Raw genomic sequence first — 11,437 nt, 5'->3', positions numbered from 1 at the left:
TCAAAAAGGAAAATGTGACATCTTTTGTGGGACAAACTAAAAAGGAAAGTGTGATATCTTTTGTGGAACTCCGGGAGTAAGTTGTAGCGGTCATTTCACATTAGGAGGAAATCAAATGTCTGAAAACTTAAAAAATTTGATGTAGCTGTGAGAAAATAGAAGTCAATTTAAAAGACCAAAGCTTTACTTATATCCTATAGTGAAGCACAAGACGAAAAAGAATTCTAGGTTGGCGCTTTGAACACCGACCTAATATATAATTTATAATTCCAGTCTATTTATTGTGACACGATACACATTAATATTGTTATTTCACTTTCAAATACTTTTCCACATTAGGCCCTTGGTGGTTGTTCTATTGGTTGAACTTTCTACTCTACATTAATATTAATAGAAAAACTATCAATGTGGTTATGAATTTTCTTACAAGAATATTTGGCATTTGTGTTAACTAATTAGGTGCATAACTAATATCATGATGAGTGGCAACTCCCCCCAAAATAACTCTATATTAGTATATAATATCCAAATATTAGTTCACATTTTCAATTTGATTATTTGGATGTAAATACATGAGCTTTCAACTATTTACGTATTTCATTCAACTATTGTTCGAATAAAAATAGTACAAGAATGATATTTGTGGCGTTTTTTTTTTTTTTTTTTTTTTTTCTAAATCGGAGGCGAAGCTATAGTGCTCAATCGGAGGTTGATTTATGGAGACTTTTGGCAATATGAAATATGATAGTTATAAAACTTTATCTTTCTATTTATCTTTTCAAATACCTTTTTCTCATTCTACGACATTAGATTAACATATTTTTAGAAAAAATAAAATTATAGTAGTGTAATAGTACTTACTAGCTGACCTATATCTTAAGTTTGTGATGCTCCCATGTTCCACTTTTAACGCCTAGACATGGATTAATTAAAAGACACAAAATATGAACTATAAGTCCACATATGAAATGTATGAGAATAAAATAGTAAGGTTTGTCCCAACAAATGGATGGGTATTCATTTAATTATTCAACGATGACTAAGGAGTTGAAAAACGATGTCTTCTTAGTCGTCACGGCAAAACCTTTGTTTATTATTAAGCTTTCCATCATCATTAATTATCAAATGTATCTTTGTATTATTGTATAGTGTAATACATACATGGAATAGTATTCATAAATATCATACTACTAATCAATAAGTAAATTCAATCAATTAATTAAAATAATAACTAAATTAATTGATTGATGTGATAAAAAAATTATTAATAAAATTGTTAGAATACAATTTTTCTTTTCTTTTCTTTTTTATTTTTATTTTTTGATTTATTATTAATCGTGCAGCTTGAAGTTGATATGATCATATATGTATAGTCTTCTAGTCTTTTCATTGTGTTCAACACAGACTACAAAATTGTATCAATTCAAATACTTATCACTTTCCATTGATTGTTTGCATGTAAAATACACGAGCCTTCACCTATTTTAGATATTTTTGTCAAGTTATGTTCAAATTAAAATGGTACAAGAAAAATATGTTTGTTGGTCTAAGAAAACAGTTGTATTCTCAATAAGAATGGTACACTGAACTTGTGGATGAGTGTATTTGGGTTCAGAAACAATACTTGCACATGTGGAATTTATGTGTAGAATTCAATTATGCAATGGAAATTTTTGCTAGAGACAAGATGATGATATAAATTTATTTGTAGAATTTAATAATAATGTAGAGGAAGTTTTTGCTAGAGACAAGATGGCGATTTAATATTTGTTCTAAATCGCTTCATGGACTTAAATTCAATTAATTTTATTAAATATGGGTTTTCACGAAAAGTCAAGTAAGAATTCCTTGAAATTCATACACAACTTGCGAAACAGACATAGAAATCGAGATAGATTTTGGCCACCCTGAGTTGTTTGAGAGGCGAAAACATCAATTTATTTTATTTTATTTTATCTTGAATTGTTAAGGAATTATGGAAAGTTTTTAGGCCATGTAATTGTAAACACTGTAGAAATCATTTTAGGTCTCATATATATCATTTTAAGATTAAATTTAGATTTAAGAAAGTAGCATTTCTTCAATCTTTCATTCCATTTTATCTTGGCTTGGTCATTCTCATAGGACCCCGACATCATTTAGCTAATAAGATTTTGTGGTTTTTATATTCAGATGATTGATACTAGTGATGTTAACTGTTATTATCTCTAAATTTATCAATTTGAAAATTATACTCACTCCATCCCACTTCAAGGAACAAATTTTTAGTTTTGGGATGTCCCACTACAAATAATACATTTCTACATATCAAAATATCACCCTCTCTACCTTTTTCACTTTCTTACTTTATTCTCTCCACTTTACGCTATATAAAATCTCGTGCTAAATAAGAAATGCATGATCCAGTTAGAGTAGGATAGAAGGAGTATTATTACTCAATAACGTGTTTTCTGCGAGTCTATTTCTGATATTAAACCTAAAGATCATGAGCGACTCGAATTATTGAGACTGAAAGTGAAATCTATTACTACTACTACTTTTTATAGATTTTCCTAAATTAGTACTATTATTTTTATCTTTAGTTGAATATATAGAAGAAAAAAATATCGTGGGGATGGAACTCGCCGACTGTAGAAGGTCGCAAAATTATTTTCCCTTTCCGTGACTATTTGTATCATGAAATTGCAGTATTCCTATGATATATTCTGATCATACAACATGCCCAAAGTTAGAAATTGCACAACACGCCCTTAATTACCCTTCACTACGGACCTTAAATTAACACATTTTCACAAACAAAAAACAAAATTACGCCAAAAATCATTTCCATGCATCATATACTCCCATCTTCCACTTTTAACGCCTAGCTTAGACATGAAATAATTAAGAAAGAAAAAATTGAATTATGTGTCGACATATTAAACGCATGAGGAAAAAATGTTCTGTCCCAACAAATCAACAGGGTATGCATTTAAATTTTCCAACTATGATTTGAGGAATTGAAAATGATGTCGCCAATTACGTATATGCACACACAATCGACTGATCGAGAATCATGAATACCAACAAAATAAAATAAAGGGACAGTGAATAAAATATACAGTTGATTTAATTGACCAAACATAAGGTTGACTTAGGTCAATGTATTAATTGCATGAGCAGAAAAAATGTTAAGATCGGTTCCGACTATATACTTTTATTATGCATGCATCAATTTTTATTGATTTATTCCAATCAATTGAAAACAACTCATTCTGAAGATCTGATTGACCTTTCCATCTTCAATTTAATATGTTGCCGGCCAATTGCATGTGACAATTTTAAACTCAACCATAAGAGTGTCCACAATAATCCGACACAGTCACGCCACAGTCAAAAAACTTATCCACAATCACAAAAACTTGTTCAGCCCACGCCACAGCTATCAATCACATTATTTTATTAATCGTTGGTATATTTTAATTGGAGTAGAATAAAAATAATGGAATGAAAAAAAAATGAATTGGGAATAGGTTGTATTTATATAAATAAAATAAGAAACAAAAATTACAAACACCGGCACCGCTGCGGCGGTCCACGACGTGCAATACACCGCCGCAGCTGCGCCCCGTCAACCGCCGTGGCTGAGCTATTGTGGACACTCTAATAGCAATAATTTAAAAACTGGCCGGACCGAATCTTCTATAAAATAATTAAATAAGAGAGAGAATATTTTTTTATGGTCCGCGAATTTTGTCAAACTATCATTTTAGGTCCATTTTAGGCTCATGAACTTTGAAAATATCATTTGAGGTCAGTCAACTACGAATTAAAATCAATTGAAGTACTTTTTTACTATTTTCAAAATTTTTGGTCAATAATATCTTCAATGTTTTGAGGGGTAATTCCATCAATTATTAAAAGTAGTATTTAAAATTAAATAAAATATTTTAAAACAATTTTTAATAATAACTGATATTAACATTCTGTTTTCAAAACGATTTTTTACCAAATCCAAACTGTTCCGATAATTTTGAAAATATGAAGATAATCGGAAATCTGAAATATCCAAAAATTCCCCCAAAAGCTGAATATCTAAAAAAACTTAATAAAAACTACTACTCCATTTAACTATATTTATTAAAATAAAATATTATGTTTGAATAAAACATGTTATTTAATTATGTATATGTTGGGGTGCATTAAAATGACACCACCTCTTAAAATGACACTGTGACACCACGCTACACTGCAATATTATAAACGCTACACTGCAATATCAAATACGCTGAGAAAAATTGCAGTCTACCGTATTGGATATTGTAGCCCGAGAAAATTTTCCCTTGAACATTTTTTATAATTGCCACATGGCAACTGATTATTCATCCATGTGTACAAATGATTGGCTAGGAATGATGGTATGGTGTTACTTTAAGAGGTGTTGTCATTTTAACACAAACCTGTATATGTATAAACATATAACATGATTAAGATTTTTTGAATTTTTCCATTTAAATTTTCCAAATTGAACTCAAAATTTAAAATTTTTTGAAGAAAATAAATTTCGACCTAATCTAATTCAAATATAAAAAAACTCATTACCAAATTTAATATTTCAGTTTAGTTGAGATTGATTTTTTAGTTACCCGTACTCTTAACACAAATGACATAATATTATAGTCTCACTGTCCTTTAAAAATAAAAATTTAGGAGACATCAAAAGTTTTTAATTAAAATAAGGAAAATATGATTGAATAATTAATAAAAAAGTAGTTTAAATAGTGTGAATGGATAATGAATTATATAACATTTGTAGTAAATGTGTGGTAATCAAGTTTAAAATATAAAAGTAAATTAATTTTGATGGACCGATAACACAGAGACTATTTCATTGGTAATATAGCAATATGAAACTATTTAATCTTCGAAAAATAATCCAAAAACTAAACTCGTGGACTAGAGTGTTTGGGTCCCAAAACAATAATTGCATGTCCACTCCGTTAATCTTGCATTTATTTTTAATATGTAGAATTTAATATGAAATGGAAAATTCTTCATTGACCTGAATCTGAATTTTCCGACGTTCCCATCTTCCACTCTCAAAGCCAACAACTTCAATTAATTAAGAAACGAAAAAAGACATAATTAAACGGTAGAATTGAAAACGACGTCGTCGTGATCGACACGCCCAACTTTGTTTTATTATTCACTTTTCCATCATCAAAATTTGCATACACACACAATCAAATATTCATAAATATACTACAAAAATACTTACTTTTCATAACCACACACAGTCCAATTATTCATCAATCAAAAGAAATTAGAATGAAGACTTATTTCCTTTCTTTTTCCCTTACACTTTTCATACTAAACTTATTGACTCCCTCCTCAACCCAAACAACTCCCAACTACACAAATGATCAACAATCCCTAATTTCCTTCAAAAACTCCCTCACATCAAACCCTAATTCCCTCAACAACTGGTCCACCAACACCTCCATCTGCGAATGGACCGGCGTCTCATGCGGGCCCCGCCACCAACGTGTCACCGCCCTCAACGTCTCCGGCCTCTCCCTCCGCGGAACCCTAGCTCCACATCTCGGAAACCTAACGTTTCTCCGATCCCTCGACATAAGCTCCAACAACTTTACCGGCTCGATCCCCTCCCACCTCTCCAAACTACGTCGTTTGAGGGTAATAAACGCGGGATTCAACAACCTCACCGGAGAAATCCCGTTATGGTTAGGATCCTTATCACAACTCCAACATGTCCATCTCAATAACAACACCTTCTTTGGGACAATCCCTCCTTCTTTGTTCAATGCTTCCACTTTGCTAACTTTGAATTTCGGAAACAATTCTCTTGAAGGATATGTTCCGAAAGAGATTGCCAACTTTTCTTCACTAGAAAGGTTGAATTTGGAGGGGAATATGTTCATAGGCTCTTTGCCTTATGGCATATTCAATATTTCTACTATGGTGAATGTGAATATGAGATCTAATAGTTTAAGTGGTGAGATGCCAAATGATGTGTGTAGTAATGAAAATCCAAAACTAAAAAGAATAATATTGAATAATAACCAGTTGTTGGGGAGTATTCCACCGAATATTGGCAATTGCAGAGAGCTGGAAGAGATTTGGTTAAATGATAATAACATAAGTGGAAGCATACCACTTGAAATTGGGGATTTGAGCAAGCTTGAGTTTTTATCATTGTCGACCAACGGTTTAACAGGTATTGCTGTCTTCTTGTTGGAATGTGTCATATTTAGAATAAATTAAATTCTTCGAAACTGATGTTTTACTTTTTTTTTGGACTTATTTGAACATCAATTAATTAAATATTGAACATATATTATGAATATGTTCAATATTTTTATCGAAAATATTTGATTTGTATGTATAGCTAATCAAATTCTATGTTCAATCTATGTGACTGATAATCTAGGTCGCATACCAAAGGAAGTTGGAAATCTTACATCTCTGAAACTTCTTGGACTCTCTTCTAATCAGCTGGAAGGTACGTTATTTTGTTCTTTCATTTATAACAGAGGTGAAATCCGACATAGTCCAAATGAACAGTAAAAACGATCCGATCAAAATGAGACATTTCTATTTTTGTACAAAATTTTAGAAAGTGGTGTGTAGTGGAGTAATAGATAAGAGAGTAGGGAAAAAATATGAGACAGAAATAAAAAGTAAAATATAATAAAGTAAGAAAGATAATAAAATAATACTCCGTATAAGAGATAGAAAAGTGTTAATCATTTCTAAAAAGAAATGTTTCATTTAGCTTCAGTACAAGTGTATGAAGCTTCGTACACTTGTGCGATTGGTTAAGTAGTAAATGAAACATTTCTTTTTTAGAAATGATTAACACCTTTCTATCTCTAATAGTGTATGAAGCTAATGCAAATAAGAATATCGCACAAGTGTATGAAGCTAATGCAAATAAGAATATCGTTTCCTATGGACACTATAGTGTCAACTTCAGTACCACAGTACATGTTTTAGAATGAATGTAGAACTCTACTATCTAATGCACAATTCCATGTTATTATCCAATTATCCTCCCTTGCTTTTAGTGTCTTTAGTGTTATTAGGTCGGTCACTCTATTAGATTAAACCTTCCTCCGAACTTAGAAATTTGAAGATTAGTTGTTAAGATTAAAGTCCTCTTCAAATACCTAACATCTAACTCCTTAAATCACTATGATCAAACGCCTCACACAAAACTCAACTCTCCCGAGTTCTATTAATCAAAGTGTAAATTATCATTTTATCAAAGTTAAGTGTTTCGTCTCACGATTAATCTTTTTAACCCTAACAACATTAAAGAGGTAACTAATCAATTGAATGATAGAGGCACAAATAATAACTCAAACAACCACTGGAGCAAAGCAAAAACAATCAATTTGATAAATAATACTCCCTATGTCTCATAAAAATGAGGGCAATGAGTATATTACAGGAATTAAGACAAAATTGGTAAAGTAAGAGATATGAAGTGAATGGTATGGTAAAGTAAGAGAGAGGAGGAGAATAGTAGTTAAAGTAGAGTTAGTCGATAGTGAGACCTACATTATTAAATTGATTTAACTTTATAAAAATGGAATGCACATATTTTTGTGCAACGAACGAAAATGTAAAGTGCACATATTTTTATGGGACGGAGGGAGTGTATAATCAATACTATCTTCACCAAAAATTCTAAAATAAAGATTCAATTAGTTTTCACAAAATCTAAAAATTGACTAGTTTTATTCCAACTAGGTTGTCGACTAAACATTACTTTTATTATCATAATTGCATACTCCCTCCGTCCTGCTTTAGCGGTTCCGATTACTTTTCTACATTCGTTTTGTAAAATTGATACTTCCCCCGTTCCATTAAAGATGACCCACTTTTCTTTTTGGTTTGTCCCAACTATGATGACTCATTACTAAAAATGGAAACACTTTTCTTTCTACTTTATTCTCTCTCTTACTTTACTCTCTCCACTTCACAAACAAAATAAAGTTGCATAAATTCTCGTACGCCCAAGTAAGGGGTCATCTTCCTTGGGACAGAGGGAGTTATAAATAGTTAAAGTGGAGAAATAGTAAAGTACTAATAGAGAGAATAATGTAGAGTCAAAACTTGCTTATATTATTCTCTCTTTTAGTTTATCAGTTCTCCACTTTAACTATTTATTATCATTTATACAAAACGAGTACATAAAACTGTAAAAGTAATCGGGACTGCTAAAGCGGGTCGGAGGGAGTACTTTATAGCCTTGCAACTCTATAATAAATGCAAATCATTATCATTAATTTGTATGACAGGTGAACTGCCTGAAGAGATAGGAAAACTATCAAACCTTGAGCATTTTCAGGTTCCCTTTAACGATCATTTAAACGGCTCCATCCCATCTTCCATATTCAACCTCTCAACATTGAAAGGATTACATCTCCAACAAAACCTCTTTTCCGGACCTCTCCCTCCAAACATGGGAGCTTCACTTCCCAATCTCGAGCTACTTACTTTATTCTTCAACAGACTCACCGGCAAAATCCCAAGCTCCATCAACAACGCCACCAAGCTCACTATCCTGGAACTCAACAAAAACTCATTCACCGGCTCCGTTCCCTCCTTCTCCAATCTACGAAACCTAGAAAGGATCGCCCTCTGGGAAAACAATCTCACCGGAGCTGATGAATTCCTATCTTCCCTAACAAACTGCCCCGTTTTGAAAAGATTAGAAGTGTCGTATAATCACGAAATGGCGGGAGTTCTCCCTCGTTCGATCAGGAACTTCTCGAATTCGCTTCAAGTGATAAGGGCTTCATACTGTGACTTTAGAGGTGGCATTCCTTCTGAGATTGGGAACTTAACTAGTTTGCTGAATTTGCAAATTTCTGGTAATAAACTAACCGGATTCGTCCCAACGACTATTCGAAATTTGACAAACCTCCAAGTATTGAGGCTTGGAGAAAATCAACTTGAGGGGAAAATCACAAATGATCTCTGTCAGCTCCGGATGCTGGGGGACTTGAATATGAGTGCGAATCAGTTCACCGGCTCGATCCCGGGATGCCTTGGTGAAATTCAAACGCTAAGAATTGTCTCCTTCGCGATGAACGAGATGAACTCGGCGATACCTTTGAGCTTCTGGAGTCTTAAAGATTTGGTGTATCTAGAGCTGCAGTTGAATCAATTTAGTGGTGAGATTCCATCTCTGATTGGGGATTTGAAAGGAATAGATATATTAGACCTCTCTTCTAATCAATTTAGTGGTCTGATTCCAAGCTCAATTGGTGAGTGTGAATCACTGACTACTTTGCTTTTGAATGATAACAAATTTGATGGAAACATTCCTGAATCCTTGGGAGATATTAAAAGTTTAGAATCACTGTATTTGTATAACAACAGTCTTTCTGGATTTATACCTAAGTCACTACAAGGCCTCGAGCTTCTTCTTTACTTCAATGTGTCTAACAACAGATTGGAAGGAGAAATTCCGAATGAGGGCTGCTTTGTTAACTTCACTGCTGATTCGTTTGCTGGCAACGCTGGTCTATGCGGTGATGCAAGGTTTGAAGTGCCGCCTTGCCCTAAAAGATCGAAGAATGATCGGTTGGTGAAGTATCTCGTGCCCCCTCTCGTTGCGGTTGTCGTTTTGGTGGTGATCGTAGTTTTTGTTATAAGGAGACGCAATCAGATAAGGATCACAACTCCGGATGAGGGCATTGGATTGAAAATTGATTGGAGGAGAATTTCGTATTTAGAACTTGAGCGAGGAACGGATTCTTTTGGTGAAACGAATCTGCTTGGAAGAGGGAGCTTTGGTTCGGTATTCAAAGCAACACTTTCCGATGGGCTAAATGTTGCGGTGAAGATATTCAATTTGGAGTTGGAAGGTGCTAGCAAGAGCTTTGATACTGAGAGTGAGATACTAAGCGCGCTTCGCCACAGGAATTTAGTCCGAATAATTGGCTGTTGTGTAAATCCAGAGTTCCGAGCTTTGATTCTTGAATACATGCCAAATGGGAGTTTGGAGAAATGGCTGCATTCCGGAAGCCATTGCTTGGATCTTCTGCAAAGCTTGCAGATAGCAATAGATGTTGCGTTAGCTTTGGAATATCTTCATCATGGCCATACGTATCCCGTTGTCCACTGTGATGTGAAGCCAAGCAATGTGTTGCTTGATGAAGACATGGTTGCTCGTGTTGCTGATTTTGGCATTGCCAAGCTCTTTGACGAAGGGGAGGCTATGGTTCTAACAAAAACCCTAGCAACTGTCGGTTATGCAGCACCAGGTGATGTATATATAACTTTCCATATTTTAAATAATTTCTTAAATTTTAAACTTTTTTTATTAGTTATGTCTTGGTGACAATGTTGGTGGTGTACTTGTAACACGATCAGAGTATGGATCGGAAGGAAAAGTATCAATAAACGGAGATGTATACAGCTACGGAATCTTGTTGTTCGAGATGTTTACAGGAAAGAGGCCAACGAATGATATGTTCAACGGGGAAATGAGCGTAAAGGAGTGGGTGAGTGCGGCTTTGCAAGAAAATCGAGTATCTGAAATTGTGGCGGTTGGATTGTTATCGAGAGATGATCAATACTTTGAATCAAATGAGCAATGTGTGTCATCAGTTTTTGATGTGGCTATGAAATGTGTAGCCTTTTTGCCGGAGGAAAGAATCAACATGATCGAAGTAGTGGCTTCTCTTCAGAAGATCAAATCCAAAGCAACAGCAGAAACGGTCAGCAACGTCAGGCGATGATTCTCATGCTGTATTGCAAATAATGCCATGTATATTCTAGTTTTGAATAAGGCAAATTATGGTATGTGATTTCAGTTTAGAATAAGGTTACGCGTTACAGTGCAGTGATAGACTATGATGCAAATTGTACAAGGAACGAATGAATTAAATAAGTTTTGATTTCTATGACCAAATATCAAATTCCTAGAAAATACCATATCAAATTAGGCCAAAGTTTGTAATATTATGAACCAATAATTTGATTTAAATTTATTCTCTATACTTTCCCACACAAAAAATATACTTCTTCCGTCCTATAAGAATATGCACTTTCTAAATTTAGAAGCTCTTTTGTCTCTAGTGTGGTGGAACTCAGTTTTCACTAACATTACTTTAATTACTTTTTTATTCTACTTCCCTGTTACTTTATCCATTGTGCGTTAAAATCCGTGTCCAACTAAAAGTGCATATTCTTGTGAGACGGAGGGAGTAACTTTAAACGGTTTTCTGTCTTGTTGATTTTCTAGTGCTTTTTTTTTCAAACTTTGGTTTCTCCGGTCCTTTCCAAAACAACGAATCTACTTCGACCCCTAATTCCTACTTTGACAATGTTATGTTACAGTTAGAAGTAATTTTAGGGTATTTTATTATACACACTACACTCACATTCTATTACTCCCTCTGTTTTTTAAGATAGGGAC

At 33.6% G+C, this 11,437-nt stretch overlaps 1 protein-coding gene across 1 annotated transcript; it reads left to right on the top strand.

Annotated features, from left to right (window-relative positions):
• Positions 1 to 5,284: 5,284 nt before the first annotated feature.
• LOC125206658 (LRR receptor-like serine/threonine-protein kinase EFR) lies at positions 5,285 to 11,014 on the top strand. The gene is made up of 4 exons (XM_048105897.1): positions 5,285 to 6,217; positions 6,431 to 6,502; positions 8,307 to 10,280; positions 10,390 to 11,014. Exons 1-4 carry the CDS (start codon positions 5,308 to 5,310, stop codon positions 10,755 to 10,757), a joined length of 3,324 nt encoding a protein of 1,107 aa, XP_047961854.1. The 5' UTR covers positions 5,285 to 5,307; the 3' UTR covers positions 10,758 to 11,014.
• The last annotated feature ends 423 nt before the right edge of the window (positions 11,015 to 11,437 follow it).

Source organism: Salvia hispanica, chromosome 2, assembly GCF_023119035.1.
Source record: "Salvia hispanica cultivar TCC Black 2014 chromosome 2, UniMelb_Shisp_WGS_1.0, whole genome shotgun sequence".
In the NCBI taxonomy this organism is placed as follows: Eukaryota; Viridiplantae; Streptophyta; class Magnoliopsida; order Lamiales; family Lamiaceae; genus Salvia; species Salvia hispanica.
The sequence above is the reverse complement of the archived record's forward strand: the minus strand, read 5'-3'. Positions and strand labels throughout refer to the sequence as shown.